General features: G+C 38.7%; 1 protein-coding gene and 1 long non-coding RNA gene across 2 annotated transcripts; both read left to right on the top strand.

The window, feature by feature from the left end:
- The first annotated feature begins 3,771 nt into the window (after positions 1–3,771).
- On the top strand, positions 3,772–10,850 carry LOC113008521 (uncharacterized). The gene is made up of 6 exons (XM_026145991.2): positions 3,772–3,953; positions 4,312–4,398; positions 6,048–6,374; positions 7,089–7,224; positions 7,316–7,352; positions 7,546–10,850. Exons 2-6 carry the CDS (start codon positions 4,317–4,319, stop codon positions 7,642–7,644), a joined length of 681 nt encoding a protein of 226 aa, XP_026001776.2. The 5' UTR covers positions 3,772–3,953; positions 4,312–4,316; the 3' UTR covers positions 7,645–10,850.
- Positions 10,851–23,089: 12,239 nt separating this feature from the next.
- On the top strand, positions 23,090–25,413 carry LOC145421112 (uncharacterized). Its single transcript, XR_013902403.1, has 2 exons — positions 23,090–24,800; positions 24,995–25,413. It is a non-coding gene; the product is annotated as an uncharacterized LOC145421112 (long non-coding RNA).
- Positions 25,414–27,093: the final 1,680 nt, after the last annotated feature.

Here is a 27,093-nt window from a genome sequence, read left to right as displayed (position 1 = left end):
TTGCAAAACAATGACTTGGTCCCACCTCTGGTACAGCGTCTCTTTATGTCTGTCTCCACGTTGGTTGAGTGTGGAGTAAGTGCATATGAGAGCATGAGGGTGGGAATGGATGTTTGTGTCTGTGTGTGCCTGTATGTCTGTGTCTATATGTCAGGTTGGGTATCAGACGCCACCTCTCTGGGGACATCTCAGGCCCTCCAAGGTTTGGAGGCCTATCTCCACCCACCACCACTTCCCCTGCCAGTGGCGGACTCCCTCAGACATCGGTGCGTTGGTGGTTCTTTGTGTCCGGGGATGGGCGTCCAGGTACACACCGGCTCACTCCTTGGCGGCCGCTTATCGGGACCTGGAGCCTGGGGCTCGCTCGGGCCACTTCGGAGGTGGGGTGCCCCCGGCCTCTCGGCCTGGGGCTCGGTCACTCAGGCACAGCTGGCTGCCGGCGGAGCTCACGGGCGCGTCACTGCAACTCCCCCTGGCTTCTGCTCCGCGGCTGCTGAGTGAGCCCTCATCTGGGACTCTCCTCAGCTCTTACTGAGACAGTGGCGCGGCTGCCCCTCTGTTGGTCTTCCTTGGTCTCTTGTGTTCTGGGGGCCTCTGGATGTCTGGAGTTTTGATCTCCTCCATACCTGCTTCATACCCTGGGCTGTGGCTCCCCACACTCCCTAGCAGATCGTTACATGGAGAAACCTTTGGAATGCAAGCATGCTGATCCACACAGGTATGCACACAGGTGTACACACGGGTATTCACAGACGCGGACTACAGCTTTCTTGGCTGCTGCCTCAAAGCACATTGTGCGCTGTCTATCTTGCGTGCTGCACAATATCGTTTATTATTTAGTACCTACTGATATCTACTGCTAGCTAGTTTATTGTGATGGTGCTGTGTTTTTTTTATTATGTTGCTCTTTGTTGTTTGCTTTCTCTTCTGTTTTTTCTCTCCATACAGGTGACCCAGGTGTTTTGTTTTTTTTTTGTTTTTTTTTTCTTTCTTCCCCCCCTTCTCACCGTCTCTTCTCCCCTTTGGTTTTCTTTCTCTCCCTCTCTTTCTTTCATTCTTTCTCCCTGTCCTATCCCCCAGTCATGTCTGTCCCGTTTGTAGCAACCGAAAATAAAATAAATTCTTAATTATAATAAAGGTCAATCAAATGGACCAATATGGCAAGGCCATGATGATCCACTTGGTAAAATAAATCCGCTTGGCATCTTTCTTGGCCTTAAGACAACAATTCTGATGGCTAAAGATCCAAACGGGACACAAAAAAAAAAAAAAAAAGGCTAACACTGAGCAGTGCTGATTTTCTAACACTGGAATATTTCTAACATTTTGAGTTATTTTCCAGTGTTAGAAAATCAGCACTGCTCAGTGTTAGCCATTGTTAATCTTCAAAACTGACTAGGTTACTTTTAAACATATAACACTGTCAAAAGTGTTAATTTAACACTCAACAGTGTTGTATTTAACACTCAGAGGTGTGGACCCATATAGACACTCTCCAGTGTTAATTTAACACTGGAGATTTTGCTGTGTACAGAGACCTATTATCACATGCATTGAATGTCTTGTTCTCTCTCTCTCTCTCTTGGCTTGTTACTAGTTGTTGCTGGTTCACAGTGCAGCAGGGTGTTTTCTAATTTGACACATTTTGCTGCATTTATATTACTTTTTTGTTTTTCTGTCTGTTCACGTCAACCTTTTCACTTCTTCATCCGCACTAAACTCTGTTCCAAAATGTGCATGAAATTGATGGTAGGGGTCGTGCTGAGAGATTCTGATTGGAGAATGCAGTATCAGTAATGACAATGAATGAATAGGCTGTTGTCAGTGTGTGTAAGTACTGGTGCGCAGCGGCCCTTCAATTGGCTTAAAGGTGCATTGGCTTACTTTGGCATGTGGTCATGGCTTGGCCTCCCCAGAGCGTAGACACTAACATTACTGAAGCAATGTGGGATCATTTTGAGATAGCAAAACAAACAAATAAAAAAAATGATGTCGGAGAACTATTCCTGAAGACTTATATTTTCAGGAATAGAGCAAAGAACCAGTAATGTCACACACATGCACCAAAATGGTGGCGTGGCAAATCAAACATAAAGCTCTCATAATTGGCCACCCTGGGAATTTTACCCAAATTATGCTAATTACCAAGAAGGCACTTAGGTCTTTTACACCTAGGACTTAGACATGGTTCAATTAAAAACAAAACAACAATTTATTGACAACTAGTTAAAACATCACATAAAAACAAGAGCAGATGAATCAGTTGCACATGTATTCTAAAACTCAGAGCTGTGGCTTACCAGTGGGTGAGTGGGATGCCAGATGAAGGTAGGTCCAAAAAAAAAAGAAATCACCAATGCATACGTGCAGCACAACGTCATGCACACACACACACTAACACTATTATGCTGCTCAAGACAAGGGTGTATAATAAACGGAAGGTCCCACCACCAAGGCATCCCAGCCACCTCCACTTCCGGCCTTCTGCATCTGAATAAAAGAAAGAAACGTTATAATGTATTCCAACAAAAACCTAAATGCACCCTCTGTTGTGAGCCCAACTGCAGAAACACCCTGATGATCCACAGCTAGAAAAAGGGCCTCCTTCCAGTGGTGTAAAACACAAACAAAAGTATACAAATCAAACAGTCAGAGACCAAATATACAAACAAAGTAAATGAAACCCTTAACTTTGAGCAGACGGCCTCACATGTCGGCTCAATGCTTTTCTAAAAATGTTCACCTTTAGTGAAACGGTAAACAACACTGAAAGAAAAGGCGACAAAAAAAAAAAAAAAAAGAAACCAAAAAGGAAAGGCTTTTGGGTTTCACTTCTGTCAATGTAGCCTGGAAAGGCAGTAGGGTATCGGCTGCCCTCTGAGGCCCACACTTCCTGCAATGCATCATACAATTAGTATTTACAGAAAAAGACAATAGAAGGATCGTTGCAGAGTTACGCACCGGTCAAACGGGGTCGCTGTTAACAAAGTGGCCCAGAGGAGGCTTCTGCAGCTACAACCTATCCAGGATATAATTGACTGTTAATGACTGGACTGTCACAATGGTTCCTTTCTTTTTTAGCCATTCTGCTATTAAATTTGCTGCTGTGTTTGGGACCACTGTCCTGTTGTATGACCCAGTTTAGCTTTCACTGTAAAGCAAATTGTACAGTCTCCTGCATTTTTAAGGAAATCCACTACTTTGATAGCTTCTGTCCTGCATGTTTTCCACTTTCTCATTGTAGCAAGCTGAACTTTAAATTGTTCAGAAATAGCCTTATAACCCTTTCCCGATTGATGGGCAACAGCACTCGTTTTGTATCTAGATCTGCTAAAGAGCAGCTTATTTATTTTTTCAATCATATTCTGGCACATAATACCTTAGAAGTAACAGAAGGCGTGCTTTCTTTTTTTTTTTTATAGTGACTGTATATCCCACATACTTTTTGAGAGATGACTTTTTATAACAAGCCTCGAAAAGACAAAGTGTCAAGAGAACAGAAGCACTGTCGGAAAAAAAAGCACAGAAAAGTAAAGTAAACCTCACCTACTTTATGAGATGTTATCTATGACCTGTTGCTGTGGTATTGGTAAAAGTAGAACAGTGCAATACTGGGTGGGAAAACTACTACAGTCAGGGTACACTCTCACAGCATCGTCTCCGACTTCAAAGACCCAACCAGCCAACCAAAAGAAAAAAACGGCATTTCACTCACGTGGTCACACACCAAAGTTATCTGTTTCCTGTTTGCACGCCATTTCTGTGGTATTGTGTAAGCATCTGGGCATGGTCTTAATACTATGCATGTATGTCCACTGTGCAGGCACACATGCAAAGAAGCTGTACGCTAAAATTAAGATGATTATTAGATATCAAATTTTCCTGCTTGTGTGACATCAAAGCTGTTAAAGTTGCCGTGCAGAGAAAAGGATTAAACAGCATATGACTCAACGGTAAGAAAACAGTATTGCTATTTAGTCTGTACCACCTTTAGGTTTGCACAGGATGTGACCGTTATCGTTCTTATGAGCAATTTATTGCTTTTTATTACAGTCATAGGGTATTTAAAGATTACTGATTTGATACTGCACTTCAGTTTCTTGTAATTATTAAGAAACTCTCAGCTGAAAAGAGCTCGAAAAGTTTTCGTGCATTTAAAAATTTTGCTCTTTTGCGTGACCCTGTTTTTTGTTGCTTTGTGTTTAGGACATCCTTGATATTTACTTTTTGACACTCAGTGAGAACAAAATACCAGTTGCAGATATTTACATTCCAAATGAATAAATAAATAAATAAATCTTTTTTTTTAAGCTGGCATGGAAGACTTGTCAAGATATTGGGGAATCGACAGGATCTTGTTTCTCATATGCTGCATCGTCTCTATATCTTTACAAGCAGGTAAAATTTATTTTACGGCTTTGACAATGAGTATAATGTAATGGAAAAGTTTAATAGTTTAATTTTTTCAGCTTTTGCTTTTATACTGGAAGCTACATGGAAAAAAGTATGAATAGTGCAAAATAAGCTTAATTTTATATCTGGATTATGACTTAAACTTCAGTTCTTTGTTTTTGGGGATGGGCTGTATTCTGCAACGTGCCCGCCTTTTTACAAAGCTGTGTATCCTTTTTTGTATATTTGTCACAAAATACGGTTAAATGTTGATTTATATCTCAAGTGAAGTAACCTATCCAGATCTACCTGATATTAAGAAGTAATTCCTCCCTAAATCTAAACCCTGTTGCGCAGCCTTGGCAGCAAGAACTGCGATCAGCAGTAACTTGTAATGCGTCTTTCAGATCACTGTGGACAAAACTTGACTCATGTCTTGGCCAGACACTCTTTAAGCATTTTCTTTTAAAGAGCAGAATTCATGAAAACAGAAAAGCAGCCTCCGACCATCACACTACCACCACCATGTTTTACTGTAGCTATGATGTTCTTTTCATGAAATGCTGTATCAGGTTTATAGCGCATGTGCCGAGGCTCAAACCTTCCAAAAAGACAAACTTCTTTTCTCTTGAGCCCACAGATTAATTTCCCAAAAGTTTCATTGATCAACAAGTTTTTTTTTATGTCAAATGTGAAATAATCCTTTGAGGTTTTGTTTATTGGAAGCTATGTAACTCAATTTTTAGGGTGTTTTTTTTATTTATAAATGTTGAAACATGAATACTGACCTTAGCTGAGACAAGTGAGGCCTGAAATTCTTTAGATGTGGTTTCATACCTCAGACACCCTGTGTGGTTTTTTTTTTTTTTTTTTTTACCTCCTCATTGAGTCGTCAATTCTCTCTTGGGGTAATTTTGTTAGACTGGCCACTCTTGGGAAGGTTAATGTTTATTTACTTGTGGATACTGGCTCTCACTGTGATTTGTTGGAGTCCCAAAGCCTTAAAAATTACTTTATTACAGTCAGGTAGATTTGGATATCTTTTTTCCTGAACAAATATAATCACCATTTGAAAACTGTATTTTTAAAATGTATGTTGGTTATCTGCTCTGAAGCATACAAAAAATAGGAAGTGGGCAAATAGTTTTTTCACAGCACTGTACATGCGTTCAATATTGATAAAGTCAGAAAAAGGATGAAAAAGCAGAGCTGGCATAACGGTGGGCTGCAAAGTGACTTGAAGAGAAACCAGCATCGATAGTCAAGCGATAGTTGATAGTACCCATAGGGTACACAATGAGATTATGTACCCTATGGGATATAACAGTTGAAAGTGCGTAGGAGCATCAGCTGAGCTAACTGATATACCAGGATTAACTTCATTCAGTGACCTGCTCTGTATGTTCTTCTACTCTTTATGCTCAAAGTTAAAGCTAACCATCTACAGCAACTGTGACACGCTTTCATAAAAATTAAAATCATGTAAAAAAACAAAAAAACAAAACACATTTCCCAAAATGCAGTCCTATTCCCCAAAATACTGATGCTGCAGAATGTAAACACAACCCAAGCTTAGTATACTACAGGATACTATATATGTAATGGAAGTAATGAGTAAATGAGGCCTATAAAGGGATTTTTTTTTGTCTTTCAAGAAGCGAACAGCACTTCCAGGATGGTGGGGAGCACAGTGACCCTGCACTGTACCAGTAACACAACCGGTGACCTCCTTCAACTGACATGGGGAAGGAATGGGACTTGTCTTTTTAGTTTCAGGCCACAGAAAACCTCAAACAGCAGCTCTGTCACCTTAAGCAAGTCTCCTGCTGCTGCCACCCTGAATCTGATCATGTCCACCTTAGAAAGCCAATCATATGCACTAATCATAGAGAGCGCCCAGAAAAGTCACACAGGAAACTACACTTGTGCAATGACCACAGACTCTGGAGTCTTCGAACAGAAATGGGAGCTTGTGATTATAGGTGAGTTTATCAGCTTTTGATTTTTTGATTACAAAAACCAACCAACCAAACAGACAAAAAAGCACACCTTACACACCCATCATGACTGAATACAGTGTGAGGGCGAGGGCAGAGGCTGGCTGATGGTGGGGCACGTAAAGAAGAAGAGGTTGACAACAATGGCATTTTTTAGCTTATCCCATTTTTATCTTCTTTCTAAAATACACAAGTCCCTGCCCTTTTACTCTAAAGATTACACTGGATTAACTGCAGTTTGTGGGACTTTTATAGGCGGCTGGTGAGAGCACTACTCAAATGCTGTTCTAGGTGAAAGTTGAAAACTCACCCACACACAATAGCGCTGAGCACCTCTGGCTGCACTGACATTTCCTTCATAATTGTGCATTGACCTTAATGTTAGATTGTGTGGCAGGATTAATGCTTTTCCCACTCAAACCACAGTATGAAAGTAGAAATATAAAGCTCCCAAGTTTCAGACTTTACATGAATGACATGAATGACATGAAGCGGTAAAAAAACATTTTGCGAGATGCCTGAGGTCTTTTCAGAGACCACAGGGCAGGTGTAAGCACTTCTGACTTCCTTTCTGAAAACATAGAGCTAATAATAATAATAACAACAAAAAAACAAGATACTGCTGTTGGCTGGAAATTAGCATATCTGAACCAACTGAATTGCAGTGAAATGACTCACTTTTTTTATTTTATTTTACAGAGAACGCTGAAGCTGAAAGTTCGAATAAAATCAGCAAAGTTACAACAATTGCAATTATTGTACCTTCGCTATGTTTCCTGATCTTTATATTAACTGCTGTGATCATTCTCAGAGGAGTCTGCAAACGACGTTCACAGTGAGCTTCCTCCAGTCATTCTTTTACATTATTTTATACCATTGCTATTACAAATAAAGTGTTTTTTTTTCTTTTTCTTTCTTTTTTACAGAACAATCACCCAGCCTCCGAGAAGGTTGGTAAGTGTGGTAAGTTAGGAAGTTTCTTCGTTTTTTTCCCATTTATACACAATACTTAGACTTAGAAGGTCAAATAGATCTGCCACCTTTTCCAGCTCCACTAGCACAAGGACAGAAACCAACCAATACCACAATATCTGCATTCATGTTGTATTTAAGCTCCTTAAATATGATGTTTTGTTCCTCTTTTTTCCTTCTGCAGCGGGAGCCGACACAACCCACTTATGAAAACCTGGATTTTGAAGGTCGCCAGCAATGTGGACAAATTCAGGTTCACCCTTATAAATACAGGGCTGAGTGATATGAATCGCACAGTAAAATAAGGCATAACTCTTTTAAACGATCATCCACTTTAAACAGCTTTCTCCCTGAGTGTGTTGTAATGAAGAGCACAATCTGTACTTGAAGATGCATTATTTTTTCTCTGGGTAACTGAAAACCAGTCAGAATGTGACATCATCGATTTGTAATCATAAGTTGACAGTACATCCATGTCAGTTTGTATAGGGTGTGTAAATCCTGAGCAAAATAGCTTTCTTGGAGCTCCTAAATGCACTGTTATTCACTCACTGGCTAATGTTGTTTTAAATGAATTCAGTTTTATTTATACAAGTCCAAATCACACCCACATGTCATCTTAGGCTGCTTGTCTAGTAAGCTCAAGACGTTACAGTTTTACAGAGAGAACAAGTGCCCATTCATTATGCTCTCAGTGCTGCAGTTGCGAAAGTAAAACTTTAAACTTGACGCATTTGAACATGATAGGGTAGTTAGTGCGCTCATCTCTGATGCTGTCTCACAGTTTAATATAGGAGATGCAGAGAGAACCAGATCAAAGCGGAATTTATTTACTTAATTGAAGATTCTTGGTCATAAATAAGACTACACAAACCCTGATCACTGTTTTTGTTATCTGTGTATGCTTTCATTTCATAAATCAGACTTCAAGGCAAATAAGTTACAAGTATATTTATTGTTTTTCTCATCACCGGGTAAATGCAAATGCATAACAATGCAAAAAACATAGTTTATGCTGGTGTAACCTCACAGGCGATCTACCTTCTGTGGTTTTAGTACGATACGTCTCAACAGGTTACATACATAGAAAATATTCTTTCATCAGAGATTGTATATCACTGTTAAAGCACACTGTAGCAACAACCCCAAAAGGTTTGACACTGTGTGAAATAAAAACAGAATGCAATTATTTTCCAATCTCATAAACTCACATTTTACTATTTCATGGGAAATATGAGCTCATTTTCAGTTTAATGGCTGCAGCATGTGTCAAAAAAGCAGGGATAGTAGCAACAGAAGACTAATACTAATTAGGTTAACTGTTTTCAGGCCATTAGAACCAATTTTAAAAAAATACGACATCTACAAATTGTGGAACAGTTTCAGAATAATGTCCCTAAACATGAATCTGGAGAAATCTCTGTGCACATGTGACAAGGTGGAATATCAATAATTGATGCCTGTCATGGTTCTGTCATGGAGGTCACTTCATCAGCTCAGGAACACAGTTTACTGTGCCATCCACAAATACATGGAAACCATACTGGCTGAACCAAAGAGGAGAGGGACCATCAGGCTCAGTACAGATGCCTGTATCTGTGATGGTAAAGTGTTGCATTAATTAGTGCTTATGGAACTGGCAGCTTGCATCTTTAAAGACGCCTTCAATGCTAGCCAGGTTAAAAGAAAGTCAACTTTATGACACTGCAGACTCTGACTTCAAGCTCACTAAAGCATTAATTTGTACTGCACTCATTTTGACTGTATTCTGAAGAGGAGAAACAGAGAGTCAATAAGATGGTACTAAGATCACATTTAAAGACTCTGCATGACTCAGTGGAACATATCTCACATCCTTCCCTTGTCTGTGGTCACTGGTGTGAAGTGGCGTCGATGCTTAAAAAAACAAAACAACCACAACTCACAACAGTGTTTGTTTTTTTTTTAGGTCAAGAAACTGTTTAATTCCAGGCACGGATGTAGGAGGTAATTTCCTGTGAAATTATTTTTCCAATCGTTTTAGAAATTAAACAATAAAATCTAAAAGTGCAAATAGTGCACTGCTAATGCAAGTAGCTTACTCAGTTCATCAGCTGGCAAAGTGAATGAAGAGAAAACTTAAAATTCATGATGAGGGCATTTTAAAAGAGAAGTGCAGTGCTTAAAAAATGCTTCAAAAGACACTAACAGTACACATGAGCCAAGTTTAAACTCAGCAAACTCCTACTGGTTGGAGCTGCCCATGCTGGCAGTCCACACCTCTAATTTTAAAAAGGCTGTAATAAAAACAAGAATAGATAAGTCCTAAAGTAGAAAAAACATCCCCCTCATCCATATTAGGTTAACTGGGGATTCAAAATTGCCCAAAGGTGTACATGTGAGTGTGAATGGCTTTCTGTCTCTATGTACTGTCTCTGCAGAAGACATTGTTGAACCCCTCTCCCCACAGCCCAACCTGTTTGGAATAAGTTAACACATTGCTCCAGTGTTGTTGTTGTTGTTGTTTTTTTGAATACGTATCATTTAATGTGTAGCACCTGTGCTTGTCAGTATAAATGGCTCTGTAGAGACTACATCGATCAGGCATAACATTATGACCACCTGCCTAATATTATGTCTGCCTCTTTTTCTGCTATAACAGTAAACAATTCCAATGCACTGTGTATTCTGAAACCTTTTTATGTGAACCAGTCTTACCTTTTTTGGCAATTTGAGCAAAAGTAAGTCATCTGTTGGATCAAAACATGTGGGCCAGGCTTTGCTTCTCATGTGTAAAATGGCCTGTATTTGTATAGCGCTTTACACTACATTCAGTCATTGGTGATGGCAAGCTACATTGTAGCCACAGCTGCCCTGGGGTGCACTGACAGAGGTGAGGCTGCCGGACACTGGGGCCACCGGGCCCACCACCAGTAGGAAACGGGTGAAGTGCCTTGCCCAAGGAGACAACAACCAAGACTGTCAGAGCCGGGGCTCGAACCGGCAACCTTCCGATTACAAGACGAACTGCCAACTCTTGAGCCACGATCCCCCCAATGTGTCAATGACCCTGTTGCTGGTTCACCACTGTTCCTTCCTTGAACCACTTCTAATGGATACTGACTATTGCAGACTGGGACCACCGCACAAGAGCTGGGTTACTGAGATGCTCTGATCCCGCCGCCTACCTGTCACAATGTTGCCCTTTTCAAACTTAATCAGAGCCTTGCCCATTTTTCCTCCTTTAAACACATATAATTTTAGGGCAAAATGTTCATTTGACCCCTAATATATCCCACTCAGTAAGACGTGACATGATGATCAGCGTTATTAACGCCACCTGTTAGTGGTCATAATGTTATACCTGATCGGTGTAGGTCCTATAGTTACGTTGCAATCAAAGCCATAACTTTTGGAAACTGAATGACTTTATTTTGTACAGAAAAATAGAATGTGAGTGTTGAGTGTATAAAACAATGAAATAAAAAGGAAATAAAAAAGAATAAGAAACTACTTCTTCATTTAAAATCAAATTGACACAAGGGGAAAAGTCACTTACTCAATGCATTTGGTCCCTGCTGTGCCTCTGACTCAGTCTGACTCAGTCCTCAATCCATCATTGTTTGTTGTCACATCTTTTTTTTTTTTTAAACCAACATTGTAATTGTGGAAACATTTATTTTGAGGCTTGAGAACGGACATCATAAACCTGCGGGTGATGTCACAGAAGCTACGCCAATCTTTAATATCATATATGGGAACAGGTCTCGGTGACTTCATAGCTGGTTATGGCCATATATGGAATAAATACATCTTTAGAACATCAGAAATCAATAATTTGCAATTCAGTTAATGGGAAATTCTTATATTATTTCTCTTTTTCAAAGATTTAGAGTTATCATGAATTGTTTTAAAGCTAGCAGACATCTAAAGTGCGAATAACTGTAAAAAAAAAAAAAAGATATAACTTTTAGTTTACTCAGTGGTCATTCATTGTCAGCGTTGCTGTGAATGAATATCACCCCCACAACATCCAGCCAATCAAGAAAAATGAATTACTCACATGGCCAGCGACCAAAGTCATTCACTTCCTGTATGGAAACCACTCTAATATAAGTACTTGGGCAAGGTTGAATCTTTTGCATACATGCTATAGCTGGTATACTGTATAATTACGATGATTATTATATATACACTTTACTTGTTTTTGTGGTCTAAAACGTGTTAAAGGTCTGTTATAGAGATAAGGACCAAACAGCATATGACTCAATACTGGTAAGAAAATGTTGCTATTTCTGTTGTTACTGCATTAGGTTTACACAGGATGTGATCTTTCTTGCTGGAATTATAGGTTATCTGTTTGCAATGAGACATATTTAATTCTTCTACTGTTCTTCAGTTTCGTGTAATTATAACCCTGAAGGTAAAAAGTCTTCACACGCTTAGAAGTTTTGTTATGGTATGTTTTGCGCTAAAGTGTTTATTGCGTTGTTCACTGTACAAGACATTCTTGATAATGACATGTATTACATGAATCTCAGTTTACAAATATCGACAATTCATCTGTTATATTATAAGGTGGCTACTTTAAAAATGTTATGTTTCTAAATGGATTTTTCTTTCAAGTGGGGATGGAAAACCTTTCAAGATACCTGGACATCAATCGGACCTTGACTCTAATATGTTGCTTCTCCTGTATTTTCTTGCAAGCAGGTATTAGCAATTTCTGTGATGATGATTATAAGTTATGTTTCTCTTTCTAATTAAGAGGTTTATTGTAAAAACAACAACAACCATAAAAACAATAAAAAAAAGAAGACATTTTGGAGGATGTTGTGGCTTATTGTTAGCAAACTTGCTTGTTTAGTTCAGTCAGTGCAGCTTAACTCCAGTACAAAATTTTGTGGATGCAATCTTTATTTCCACAGTGTTTATTTTTTATCCCCTTCAGAAGGTAGCAGCACTTCCTGGATGGTCGGGAGCACAGTGACCCTGCACTGTAGCAATAAGTCAATCAGTGACCTCGTTCAACTAACATGGAGAAGGAATGGGACTTGTCTTTTTAGTTTCAGGCCACGGAAAACCTCAAACAGCAGCTCTGTCACCTTACGCAGTAATCAGAAAACCCCAGACAGCAGAATTAGGATGTTTCCTCCAGCTGCCCCCCTGAATCTAAATATGTCCACATTGGAAAGCCAACTGTACGCACTAATCATAGAGAGAGCCCAGAAAAGTCACACAGGAAACTACACTTGTGAAACAACCACAGACTTTGGAGTCTTTGAACAGAAATGGGAGCTCGTCATTACAGGTGAGTTTATCAACTTTTGAAGTTTTCAGATTACAAAAACCAAACAAAATATTACTGTCACACATTTATCATAACTGAATGTGGGGATGGGTAGGCCCCATAAACAGGAAAAGGCTGGAAACAATGGGACTTTCCATACATAGAGCTTATCTCTCACTTCCCCCTTCTCTCTCTCTCTTTCTCTTTGTTTCTTTGATATCAAAGATAAGTTTATCTAAAAAATATTCCATGTGATTATCAAAAGTTAAGCTTTCAGAGCAGGCTGGGGAGAGTTGAGTTTCCCTTAATATACTCGTCTACCTCTATATGTACACCTGAACACTTTTGGTTACAGTGGCTTTGCTTTCCTGTTTGTATACAGAGCAGAGACACTGTGGGTACATGAGTACTTCTTAAATGCAAAGCTCCCAAGTTTCAGACATTGACATGACGCACAATTACAATAAGTTACATTTTATAAGAGCCAGAAGTCTTTTGCTTTTACATTTAAGTGAAATTAACTGAGTATTAAAACTGCAGTCAAATGAGTTCCTTTATTATTTTACAGAGGAAGCTGGGAATACATTGAAAATCCATATTACTGCAATTATTGTACCTTGCGTGTGTTTCCTGATCTTTATAATTAGTGCTTTGACCTTTCTGAGACAACTCTGCAAAAAACAGCCAGAGTAAGTTGGCTCCAGTCATTCTTTTGCAAAATGTAATGCTAATCGCATGACACTGAAACGAACTCTTTCATCTCAACATTTCAACAAACTCTTTCTATTTTTTCACAGAAATATCACCCAGTCTCCGACTGTGACATCGGTAACTAGAATAATTTTTGTACTTTCTGCTGAGAAGTTAGATTGTCTTTGTAGATGTCATGGTCCTGGGTCGTGTGACCCAGTGTTTTGTGCTTAACCTATTTTGATGTTTATTGTTTGTTTAGGTTCTTTAAGGTAGTCCAGTCCTTTTGTAGTTATGTTACCCTTGTATCAAGCCTCCCTTGCCCTTCGTGTGTTTATGTCTGTGTGTCTTGTATTGTCAAGTTCATGCTGTCGCGTCTGTCACCTCCCCCTGTACTACGTCTCCCCGGTTCATGTCTCATGTTTCCTGTTTTACTTTGAAGGCCTGCATTCACTGTCAGTGTATTCAGTTTCACTCCTCCTGTCCTGTCGTTAAGTTCATGTGTGTCAGCTGCGTTCCCATGTGTGGCCACTTCCCCTGATCATCCCTCATGTGTATTTAGTCTCTGTGTTTCTTACAGTCTGTGTCGCGTCGTCTGTGTTCCCACCCCCTGTGTTCCGTATCTCCAGCCATAGCCTTTCCATAGTTTGTCCAGTTTAGGCTTCTGTTGAGCTACTACTCTTATGCTGCCCTCACTCTGTTTTGTTCCTTTCATCAGCCATAATAAAAGGCTCGCTTTTGTTTAAATCCACTCCTGTATCTTCGCTTGTGTTCGCACCTGGGTCCACCACACACATTTCCGCACGGTCTGCCTCCGCAGACCGTGACAGTAGACAATTTGCAAATTTATATTTGAAAGATCAAGCAGATCTGCCATCCTCTCCACTTTAGACAATACTGAAGATCTGGATATGCAGCTAAACTCTGATATAGAAAATATAGAAAATCAGTACCACCACATACAATATACCTATTTATGTTAAATTTACTGTTAACTGTTTTGTATTTAATTTAGTTACATTTTAGTGGGATTTTTAACTTTTGAAGTTATTTTGATCTGCGAGACCGTATGTTTATCATTGAGCTACATTGTTTTACATGTTTTGCTCTGCTGTAACACATTTTGTGTTATTTTGATTCCTTTTATGCCAATTTTTTTGCAGCAAGAACATATTTATGAAAACCCCCTGGAACTCTAAGCTCGCCGGCAACGTTTACAAATCCAGGTTCTCCCCTACACAAAGAGTACTGAGCGATAAGAATCACACATAGTAAATAAAATTAATTAAATTAAAATGAAAACATTTAATAAATAATCCAGATATATTTGTACTGTAATGAAGAGCACATTGTGTACTTAAACCTCCATTAAATTTGTTTTTCTTGCTGACTGGACACTTACTATAATGTGACCTCATCAATGTGTGAATACTACAAATCTCTGTAAATTAAACAGCAGGTAAACTGGAGCAGGAACCTGCACTTTCTTTTCTAAATGCACTGTCCTTTACTCACTGGCTAATGTTGTAGTTTTACAATCACAATCTACATTTTGTCATTTTAGGCTGCTTGTTTAATAATTTTAAGACTTTGCAACTTTATAAAGAATAAACAAACAATTTAATCAAGCAAATGGCAGCAATGAGAAGAAGAAATGACATCTTACAGAACAAGATTCAGGTTCTGTGTCTGTCTTTTTAAAAGCTGAGAAGCCAAAACAGTTTTTCAGCGTTTATTTTTACTGGCCATGGATTTTTATCATTAAGGAAATAGAAACAATGGGTCAAATAATTCCTCTGCTGAGGAAACTGTGGAGTCAGGTGATAACGTCCAGACTTAGACATACAAATCTACATTACATCTCTCTTTTACTGAAAACAAAGAAAGCAAATATTAGGTTGTTAAAAAATTGCAGTGTCTGCATTTTATGCAGCATGCCTGTCATGCCTGTTAGTCTGTTGGTTGGCCATTACTCTGCTACACCTAGTCATGAATTTGTATCACAATTTCTGCCAAAATCAGTACTTAAACACATTAGTAATGTTAGACTGCTATTATTTTGCACATAACTGTAAGTAGCCTACTTACAATGTGTCTTTTTTCTCATCTTAATAAAAAAGCATTTTTAAATATCATATTTGCCTCCTCCCTTACTGAAAAATGTAGGTATTAGAACACTAAATTTATTGCCCTTCTAGGTCATTGATTTCAGATATTCCAATCACTTCCATGACTATAGGTGTTTAAAATAAACCACCTAAGCATTCAGACTGAAATGGAAACAAATCATGCATTAAGAGGATCTAATGCCTGTCTCTCAATCTTGCAGTCCATGTCACCCCTACTTGCGGCCCGCATACGACGTGAAGAAATGTTTTTTTATTATTCAAAAAAATATGAAGGCAATAGGCAAAGTGTTACAGGCATAGTATGAAGCATGTAAATATAATAATAACCACTGCAGCTAAAAAGAGTGACTGACAAGCCCAGTTGTAAGTAAGCTATTAAAACTCGACTGTACAGTGTGTTCGTGTTTTCCTCCGAAACAATAAGTTTCGTTGGAGCAGCCGTTCAACGTCTCTCTCTGGTTCTCGCTAGCGAAGTTAACTCACACAACAAAGTAAAGCCATTTTTCAGCTACGAGCCCGACACGGAACCCGACGTAGCCAGATGTCCCTTTACTACGGTTCGGAGCCGCTGACTTGTTTTATATATGCGTACAAAATATTTTTCTATACGAGATTGCTGCAAAAGTGCAGCCTTACCTAATGTCCACCCTACTATTAACTCATTTTATATTACGATTTAAAAATCTAGTTGGTATTGGTATGGCGAGTAGCCTTCAGTAATAGTAATAAATCACACAGCAATAGTAGATTCATGTAGTTGTAAAAAGCTTGATAATATATTTAGTAATCCAAAGTATTGAGAATACGTTACTCTCACTGAGTAACGTAATGGAATACGTTACAGAATACATTTTGGGGCATGTATTCTGTAATCTGTAGTGGAATACATTTTTAAAGTAACCTTCCCAACACTGCTGGTAACAGGTATCACGAAGGTCGTTGTCAACATACTCTCTTAAACCAGGCGGTCCTCCATTAGTTAAAGGCATTTAGCAAAGAAGAACCCATATGTGATCCAAAACACCTTCTATTGGCCAAAGATAGACTGGAAAATTATTCTGTAATCAGATGAATCAGAATTTTTAATTTTCCACAGTGTGAAAGATTTTGTAAGCATTTGTAAATTTGATCACGTCAATTTAAGTCCTAAAGGGTTCAATGACAATACTGCTGTGTAAAACACACATACAGTTTATGATTATATAACTATAAGCTACTGTATTCTACTTTTCATAATGGACCCAACCGCTAGTTCAGAGGGAACTAATTTTCCTGAGGCAGAGATTTCCTTGGGAGAGGATGGTTTCTCAACGACATGATTCTGACACCCAAAGTGGGTGGGTCACCTCTGTGAATTACAAACCTCATAGACAGCATCTTTAAGTACACCCATCTCAAAGCTGGCTAGTCAGACTGGTTAGTCCATTATGAGTAACAATAGGGCATTGTTGGGGCTGTTACTTACAGCAAAAAAAAAGGAATGTATTACACATTTCTCATTACTTTTCTTAAAGGTAATGCAGTGCATTATGCAATTACTTGTTTGCAAAAGTATCACTGCTTCTTACATTACTTTGTTATTACTTTCTTATTAAGGATGTTATGCACCAAACACATTATAAAAGTGACAAAAAATTGGGAATTTTTTGGAAGTGTCCAAGAAGAAAAGGTGTTTTTGTTTTGTTTTGTTTATCTGTCTCTGCCCACCTGTCCTGCAGATGATTTAAGAGTGCAAAAAAGAACGCATTAAGAAAAATGACTTTGGGCCTTTTTTTGGACACGCCTGGGCTAAGTAATGCTATTGAAATTGTTGATGAGTGCCTATGGTGGCAGGGATGTATTGTTTAGCATCCATAAGGTGTCAGTGATGTTCACCAAATGTAGCACCTTCAAGGATTGACGTAGGCACGATGTAGAGTTATAAAACAGGCTTTATTCTGGTCTTGACATCTCGTGAGAACTGTTCACGGACCAAAAATATAAAACAAAAACATCACATCAAAATGCGCTCTGGTATTTAGTGCCAATCAATCAAAAGTCCTTAATTACAGAAAATAAAACATTTAAAATACACAAACCCCGTGAGCTGACATCCAGGAGGGGCTAAATAGTCCTTTATGGCCTTATTGCCTTATTCTCCATCTTCTTTCTCACTTATTTCTTCTCTTTCTCTAACTTTAAACATTACTTCTCCATGTGTGGAGCTATCCGTGAGCTGCAGCATGCAGACACCATGCTAGCAAAAAGTGGCTGGGTGGAGACCCAAACTGCAAACAACTGTACCCTACACAGTTTACCACCAGAGGGTGCAAAAGAACAAAATCCAGACATACAGCTTAACAAAACATCAAATACAAAAGACCGTTACACCAAATATCGCACTCTTCAAAATGTGTTAAAGAAGCCACAGAATGGACAACCATGAGGTCCAGGAATGCATTGTGACTTCAGTGTCAACTCAGGGCATGCATTCAAGTTCTTCCCGAAGCTCCAGGGACTGGTGGGATCATAATGACAGTGCAGGTCACTTCCAGCTCACAGCTCATCTTGAACTTTGGGCTTGTTGTGCAGTCTCGACCTGCAGACCTCACTCCTCAGATTTGCCCACAGCAGGCCCTCTTAGACTCAGTCTTGGTGTTTAGTTACATAATTTATTATTTTATAATCCTGTTTCCTTGTTCCTTATTTTCATTATACTTTCCCATGTCTTGTTATCAGATTTAATTCATCTGTGTGTAGTTCCACTGGTATCTCCACTCTGCCCTGATCTCTTGTTTATTCAAACCATAAAGCCGTTGTTTTGTTTGTTGGTCCGTACTGACTGTTTGGCTGCGTGTGTATTTTCCTCCATGCTTTCAATGGATTTTTGGACTTGCAGATTGGTACTGTTCTACAACATAAATAAAGATTTGTTTAATGGTATTAATTAGTTCATCTCGGTCTCTGGTTTCGGTCCATACATTCCACAACAACATGACTGCATCAATGTCTTCATGCCAGTGTGCCTGAGGGTTTTTCCTAAGAATTGTCAGGACTGGGTGATACCAGTCAATCCACTCTCATGAGCTACAACAAAGAGACTATGTGTCTCATGCTTCACTAGTAGTTACTGGAAAAGCAGCTGCAAAAGACATGGAAGGAGATCAGTGACCCAGGCCAAGCCAGAGTCAGCCTTTGAAAAAAGTAGATCACCCACACTTGGAGAGGGGCAGTGTGGAGGTGAACTAAAATCCCTTAGTGCAGATGAGTCAGATATGTTAACATTTGCACAGGTATGCCAGATCTTTCATGTTGGTTCAAGGATCAGCAGAGGTTTTTTTTTCCAACACCCATTTCTAGCAAATGGCAAAGTTAAATTGGAGTGTATTATCAGCAAGAAGGCTGAATGTTTACTTACAGTGTGTGGAGTGTTATTGGTGAACTAATAGAACAATGGTGGTCTTAGCTGTTTTGGAAAGCAGGCCGTTTGATTTGACTCTTATTGTCTACGGAGTTCCTGTCTTAGTGGAGTTAGGCCAGTGCATTAACCCTTTAAAGCCAAGTGCATCATATTTGATACATGTGTTTCTGTGAGTTTTTGAGACTTCTACATCATCAGAGTGATGTTTTTTACCCTCAAAAAATGATATAGATTGCATGACACATTTTTAATGACTAAATTACAAAAATCTTAAAGCTCCTATTTACTCGTAATTAAAACTCGTATTAAAAAACTTGTATATGCACATTAAGATTTGATGTATTTTCATTTATGTTTTGTCTAAAGGTTCAACAAACACTCCATTATCAAATAATTAAAGATTTCTGACAGTTATTTCAGGATTCAGGATTTAAACGGTTAAACTCAGTGTTGGCTTGAATGTCCTTAAGGACATAACTGATGTTGTGAAAAACACTGATGACTACTGCAAGCTAGTGACTAAGAGCATTGCTTGGTTATTATGTCATCCACCACCAGACTGATGAGGTTTCTGATGAGATAATCACTGTGAAGTTGCACCGTACTGTCAATCAATCAGCAACATTTGCCTCAACATGCTTTATATTTTAAGTTGAAGACCTTAAAATCACTCAGAGAAAACAGAAAAAACCCCACCCCCATTATACTACAGTGTAGCATTAAAGCTTGCTTTCAGCTTGTGATAAAAAGTGGTTGTCTACCAAAAGGACATTTCTAATATTTCTGTGTATTTTCTATGTGTAATACCTTTGATTAGATTGGTAAATAGACTTTATTGAACACAATTAATGAAGGGGTTATATATAAAATATATAAAAGGGCTTATTGTACCTATATAATAATCAATCCAGTCCCTTGTTGTTACATTATATTTCTACTCCCCTCTCTCTTGGAAAATAGTTTTTTTTTACAGTGATAAATAAAGGATATGAAAAAACCACTTGTGACAAGGATGTTCTTTCTGGGTCTTTCGCTCATGAGAGATATGTTCAGCCTATATTTGACAGATTGTAGGCCAAGTCATTTACAACTGTGTAAACACAAGCAATCCTTTTGGGGCAAATATCAGAAATCCCCTTTTGGCGGATGACTCATCTTTTACTACACTGTGGTAGTGTCATTCTGTTTACTTTCTGTGTTTACCCATAACTCTCATCCCAGATTTGATTCCTGGTTCCTTCCTCCCTCTTCCAAGTCTTTCCACCATCTTTGACCCTTTCCCTCTGTAACAGTGGGATTGTTGTGAATTGTTGTTGTTGCTGCACTAACTGTTACTGAGGGAACACCAGAAAGACCCAGTTTGTGTGTCTCTCACAAGTCAATTTTTCAAACTTGGTCATTCTGTTTTGTATAAAGAGTGTCCAGTTATTCAGTCTCTCCTTGTTAAATGTGTGTGTGTGTGTGTGTGTGTGTGTGTGTTTGTGTGTGTTTTTTTAAACCAACATGGTGATGGTAGAAATGTTCATCTTGAGGATTCAAAACATCAGCAAACAGTGGGTGACATCACACTAGCAATGTCCATTTTTTATTCCGTCTATGGGCACAGACCTTGGTGACCTCACAGCTGGTTATGTCCACGGATGGATAGATGTCATTCCATCTTGTTGAGATAGAATATGTAAATGTTGAAAACTCCCCTCCTTCTGGGTCATTTTCTCGAGCTGTGCAGGTGTAAATTTTGAGACATATCTTTTAGGACTTCTATAAAAGTAAATTCCAACACAGTTTATGGGAAATTCTTATATTTTGGGGGCATTTTTTTTTAAAATTTGTGTTGTGATAAATTGTTTTAAAGTTATAAAAGGTCTAATGTGCGAATAACTATCTAAAATCTATGATGGGCCATCTTAGATGTTAGATGGGATTGAACTTTTATAACACTGTTTAATGGTAATCTTGTAAAAAACATGTGAAAGGGAAACCAAAATGAAACAGTTTTGGTGCCTGAAGATGAATAAGTGATGGGACTAGAAGTCTTCTCTGCAGATGTGTTTGAGTGTCTTTACACAGAATTTTTGCTCTTTTTTTCATTTATGGGCTGTTTGTGTTGTGATGTAGCTCCTGCAGAGAGTGCAAACATGCTGTTCTTGACTAGTTAGAAAATAAAATGTACAATTCAAGATAGGACTGAGCAAAAATCGTCCACAGATGCGTTTCTCTTCCACAAATTTTCAGTGGCATCACAAAACAATCTTAGAGAAGGCAAAATGCCATTTCAAGAAAACAGAAGCACGGTCGCAACGAAGTACAAAAATTTATGCTACATCTCACCTACACTGGAGGTCAGGCCATTACATTTTAACATTCATTTTGAGCCATGCAGCATGGAATCTGTAGTGCCTTATCTGAGCACAAAGCAGTGAAATGCTAAAATGCACTTCATTGTTGGATTCTATTTGATAGCATCAGGGGTACTTTTGTGCATTTACAGACATGGAAAAAAAACAAGTTACGTGATCTGTGACCTCTTTCTGTGTTGTTCAGAAAACAGTCAGAAAATGTATGTCACTGTCAGCGTGTGCTATCACAACTTGTTTTACATCTGCAGTGATATAGTAAACCATAAATATTTTTTCTTTTTAAATAAAAAACTTTGGGCTATTATGAATTTAAAGTTAACCAACATCTGAAGTGAGAATAACTGTATTAAAAATTGTTTTAACTTTTAATGTGTAATGTTGCTCAGTGGCCATGTTGTGAGTGTTAGAGTGAACAAATGTCACTCTTACAACATCCTCTCCAACTTGTGATCCAACCAATCAAAAAAAGGTACACCACAGACCAATGCCATTTACTTCCTGTTTGGAAAATATATGTGTGCTGTATTAAGTAGTTAGGTAAGGCTGACTCTTTGGTTGTATATGTGTTGTAGATGCTGTGCAGTATAATTGCTATGATTATTACATATACAGTTTACTCTGTTTTGTGGCATTGAAGTTGTTAAAGGCGTTGTATAGAGATAAGGACCAAATTACACATGACATTCATTACCGGTAAGAAAGTGTTGTTGTTGTGCTATTTCTTTTGTGACACATATAGGTTTACACAGGAAGTGATCGTTCTTACTGGCAATTTAAGGTATCTGACTACATTCACATCTGATTTAAGTTCTTCTCTTTGGCTGCTCTTCTTCAGTTTTATGGTGTTAAAAAGACAATCAATGGAATGCTTGGTGAGATATTTTTGTGCTAGACTGTTTATTAAGTGCTGCTTCACTGTCCAAGGCATTCTTGGTAAAGACATCTTATTTATGATAAGGAAATCTTATTTAGAATTTAAATTTTATAATTTGAGTCAGTTGTACTGAAATCTTGTTTCTAAATAATATTTTCTTCAAGTTGCTATGGGAGACTTTCTCAGATATTTGGGCATCAACTGGACCTCGACTTTGATATGTTGCATCTTCCTGGAAGCAGGTATATTTAATTTACGCTTTCCATGACAATGGGTATAACCTACAGGAACAGTTTGACAATTTGTGAAATATGTTTTTTCCCCTAAAATATAAGTTGGGAAAGTAATTTTACCCAACATTTTACTTAAATATCTACAAATCTTTCCATATAATTTTGTCATAAGTGCATAATGTGGCATTTAGTGGAATCTGTTCAAATGAAATATACATGATTGTTATACATTCAGTTTATACAAAGCACAGTTTCCTTATTGATGAATTATTTGAAGAAGCAATCTTCAAATAAGTTTGCTTCTTCTGCATTTACTTAAAATTCTTATTTCAAGTTTATTGAGAGTGACGAAACATTTTTAGTTTATCACTTCAGGGATCTGCTGGGAATTTATAGACTTAAAAGTTCACTTAGGTGTGCCTGTGACTGCTCATGTAGAGCTCTAAAAGTCAAAGCCAGAATAGAAAAGTGGACTCTGAAGTTCATCAGAAACAAGTCAGAAAATTTCACTCTGAACAACTTGAAGACATTTCAAAGAGGTTGTTTTTGAGACAATAAATGACAATAAAGAAGACAAGGTCAAATCAAAGCATGAAGACAAATTTGTAATTCAGTGTGTGAGACAATAAAACGTCCACAGCCTTTTACATGATATTGATTAACGCTGTGCACCTCTACCCCAGCTCTGCATGAAAAAGCAGAGGTGTAGTTAAAACAGCATCCATAGAAAAGTTGTAGCAAATTGAGATGATAGATTTGGATGTGTTGAGGAGTATCAGCTAAATCTATAGTTGATATGACCTGTCGCTGAGATCAGTTAGTGTTTGGGGATCTTGGCCTCAGCTTAAAGTCAGCATAGCAAAATGTAAATGAAACCAGAATGCAATGATTTTTTAATTAATATGAAGTGTGTATGTTCCTTAAAGAATACATAGAATAAAATAGAGAATTTAAATCATTTGCAAATAATTGCATTCAGGTTTGGTGCATTATATATCATGCAGCATCAAAATTAAACAGGAAATAGGTTAGATTTATTTAGTGTAATGCAAATGTTACAAATCCATTGGATGCAGCAAAATGATGACTATGATGTGATTTTACTTTGTTCCTCAGTTGGGAAAGGCACATCCTTGACAGCTGGGTGCACAGTGACCCTGCACTGTACCAGTAACACAATTGGTGACCTCCTTCAACTGACATGGGGAAGGAATGGGACTCTTTTGTTTAGTTTCAGGCCACAGAAAGCCTCAAACAGCAGCTCTGTCACCTTAAGCAGGTCTCCTGCAGCTGCCACCCTGAATCTGACCATGTCCACCTTAGAAAGCCAATCATATGCACTAATCATAGAGAGCGCCCAGAAAAATCACACAGGAAACTACACTTGTGAAATAACCACAGACTCTGGAGTCTTCGAACAGAAATGGGAGCTTGTGATTACAGGTGAGTTTATCAGCTTTTGAAGTTTTTAGATTACAAAAACCAACCAACCAAACAGACAAAAAAGCACACCTTACACACCCATCATGACTGAATACAGTGTGGGGGCGAGGGCAGAGGCTGGCTGATGGTGGGGCACGTAAAGAAGAAGAGGTTGGCAACAATGGCATTTTTTAGCTTATCCCATTTTTATCTTCTTTTTAAAATACACAAGTCCCTGCCCTTTTGCTCTAAAGATTACACTGGATTAACTGCAGTTTGTGAGCTTTTATAGTTGGCTGGTGAGAGCACTACTCAAATGCTGTTCTAGGTGAAAGTTGAAAACTCACCCACACACATTAGCACTGAGCACCTCTGGCTGCACTGACATTTCCTTCATAATTGTGCATTGACCTTAATGTTAGATTGTGTGGCAGGATTAATGCTTTTCCCACTCAAACCAAAGTATGAAAGTAGAAATTTGCACTAATCATGGAGAGAGTCCAGAAATATCCCACAGAAAACTACACTTGTGAAACGGTCATGGACTTGGGAGTCTTCGAACAGAAATGGGAACTTAGTGTGAGGTGAGTTCCTCACTTCTAGGTAGGTGGAAAATGCAAACAAGAAGAGGGTGAAAATTTTGGCATTTTCCTCACCTGCTTGTCACGAGTCGTTATGGTTTTACCTGTGGTTTGAAACCTGTTAAAGGGTGATGGGGGGATGTAAGTTTCCTCTAAAATTGTTTTTGGGGCTGGCAATCCCACATAAAGTGATTTTAGGGGAACGCTAACCTACACCTGCCACTATACATCACATCAGCTGTAACTGCACTTCCATTGCATTCATATTTGTGTCTTACAACACTAGAGACTTCTTTCTAATGAAGGGAACACAAGTTAATTAAGTACTACAAGTGAAATGAGTCACTTTGTTTTCCACAGAGGAAGCTGAATCAAGTGGAATCCATGATGCAACAGCAGTTATTGTACGTTGTGTGTGTTTCCTGGTTATTACAATTACTGCTTTGGCCATTATGAGAAGGGTCTGCAAACAATGATCCAAGTAAGTTGCTTCCATTTATTCTATGACATGATCTTGTGCTAATGGAATCACAGTGATCACAGAAAAAGTTACCAAAAACATATAGATCTCCCTGCAGGCAAGTAGGGGATCAATCTGAATTACCATATCGTCCACTTTAGGAAAAGATAGTGAACTTTACTGATACTGAAGATAATGACTTTTTTTTTCCGTAGGAGGAGCAGAGAAGATCTTTATGAAAACTCATGGGAAACTGAAACTTGTCAAACATGTGAAGCACATTCAGCTCAGCTATTACAAATACGTGCTGAATGACCTAATTGTCATGTTTCTGGGTCATTTCCCCAGTGTTTTTGAAGTCTTGTGTTTTGGTGTCATTTTTGTATTATTGTTTATGTTCTAGGTTCATTAGCAGTCTGTAAGTTATTCTGTCTTGAGTTTCTTATATCCCCCTTTGGTTCCTTCTTTTATGTGTGGGTCCTTCTGTCTTATTTCACTTTTCTGTTCACATGTTTCCCTGAGTGTTTTTTCCTCTCAGTTTTTGTGTCATGTTGTGTGAGTTTTATTTCAGTTTAGTTTAAGTTAGTTGTGTAACTCCTGCACTCCAGCAATAAAGCTGCTTTATTGAGTTTAAGTCCTGTCCATGAGTCTGCTTCTGGGTCCTATCCTGCCTGCTGTGCATCGCCAGTCCTTGACATCACACATAACAAAAGAATACACAACCTTTAGCTTTACACATTGTGAGATTATTATACTATCTTATGCCACCTTATACTTCTAATCAAATAATTGTTGAATCATTATACAGCTATAGGCCACATTATGCCTTGGATTAGAGATTGTGAAATCATTACACTGATTTATGATGCATTATACTGCTGAGTTATAAGAAATGCTGTTTGTGTAGAATCATGGCCTTCCTTTTCTGATTAGAAAGAACAAAACATACTGAACAGGAAGCCAAGTTCGTAACTCAGGCTCACTGAGAGAGAGAAAAAATGTGGATGTTTAGGTTTTATGACTTTGGAGGGGGGCTTAAGCTATAAGAAAGGGAGAAACCTTCGGACACTTCGAGATCTGGTGGACACCCTCCTGTCCACATCTCCCGTCCGGACGTTTATGCTCAATGTTGTATGGAATAAAGAGATTGTTGATTGAGCATTTATACACCGGGTGTTGTTCTTCCTTGATCCCAATGATCAAAGACTTGGGATATTTAACAACTTGGTGCTGTGTGACCCGGATCTTTGGTGTGCTGAGGAAGGCAGATTTGGTCTGTGGTGAGATCGTGAGACGAGGCGAACAGAGGACCGGTCCAACAGAGTAAAAAGGTGAGCGCCACCTGTTGTAAAAAATCGAAGTGTGCATATTGGACATTCTAAATTAATCTGTTCGCTGAGGTACACGTATTTTCACATTAAATTCTGTCGGTGTCTGGTTTTGGGAGCGAAACAAAGAACATCATAAGTTGAGGCTGAATTCCAGTGTGTCTAGGTTCCACATTAAATTCTACATTTAATTTCGTTTATGACTGGCTTTTGGGGCAAGAAACTGTGAAAAAAACAAGTTAGGGGCAAATTTCAGTATATGAAATAGAGACTGGCTTTTGGTGCAGAAAAACTTTAAATTATTTCCAAGTTGAGCTTGGAGGTTTCTCTGTGTGTTTCTGCGTGTGAGACATGCTCTCTGTATGTTTCAGTGTGTGAAATATGAACATGGTGACAGTGACGGTGGATGTGTGAATTACAGGGCACTAGAGTGAAGACACGTTTGATAAGATACTCAGGTTGACGCCTAGCGGGCCTTGTGGATTTTGTCCTAGGAGTGGTTCCCCCAACCGGTGTTCTGGACGCAGCCCGGATGTAACTAGGATAGCAACCTTGGGAGTAGGACCTCTAAAAAGCTTTGTTCATGGTTTGGCAACCCTCCTGCCTTTGGACGCAGGGGCAGGCCCAGCGGCGTCTGGTTAGATGAGGTGGCGACTTGGGAACTGAGGACTCCCGCATCAGCCGCAGTATAAACAAAGAGACTGCTGTGTAATCATGGGTTGAAGTTTATTCTGGCGTAGAACAAGATACGTATTTAAAAATCACAGGTTGAGTTCTACAACAGGTAAAAAGGTTGACGAGCACAGCGGCAATAGATTAAGATAACGGGAACCACACCCAGCAAGAATCCACAGCTGTAGAACGGACAGCAGCAAGGAGATAATTAGAGGAGAAATGAAGGTTTTAAGAGCACATAAAAATTGGGTTGAAATTTGGGCCAACTGAGTTGTGGAGGTTCAGAAAGTGTCCAGAGCATCGCAACAAAA

Source organism: Astatotilapia calliptera, chromosome 16, assembly GCF_964374335.1.
Source record: "Astatotilapia calliptera chromosome 16, fAstCal68.1, whole genome shotgun sequence".
NCBI classification, from domain to species: domain Eukaryota; kingdom Metazoa; phylum Chordata; class Actinopteri; order Cichliformes; family Cichlidae; genus Astatotilapia; species Astatotilapia calliptera.
Note: the sequence above shows the minus strand (reverse complement) of the source record. Positions and strands in the feature narration are given on the sequence as shown.

Excerpts from the sequence above, each read along its gene's own strand:
- LOC113008521 (XM_026145991.2), top strand. The coding sequence starts at position 4,317 with ATGGAAGACTTGTCAAGATATTGGGGAATCGACAGGATCTTGTTTCTC. Across the intron at positions 4,399-6,047 it reads CTCTATATCTTTACAAGCAG|AAGCGAACAGCACTTCCAGG; the intron begins GTAAAATTTATT and ends TTGTCTTTCAAG. Across the intron at positions 7,225-7,315 it reads GTCTGCAAACGACGTTCACA|AACAATCACCCAGCCTCCGA; the intron begins GTGAGCTTCCTC and ends TCTTTTTTACAG.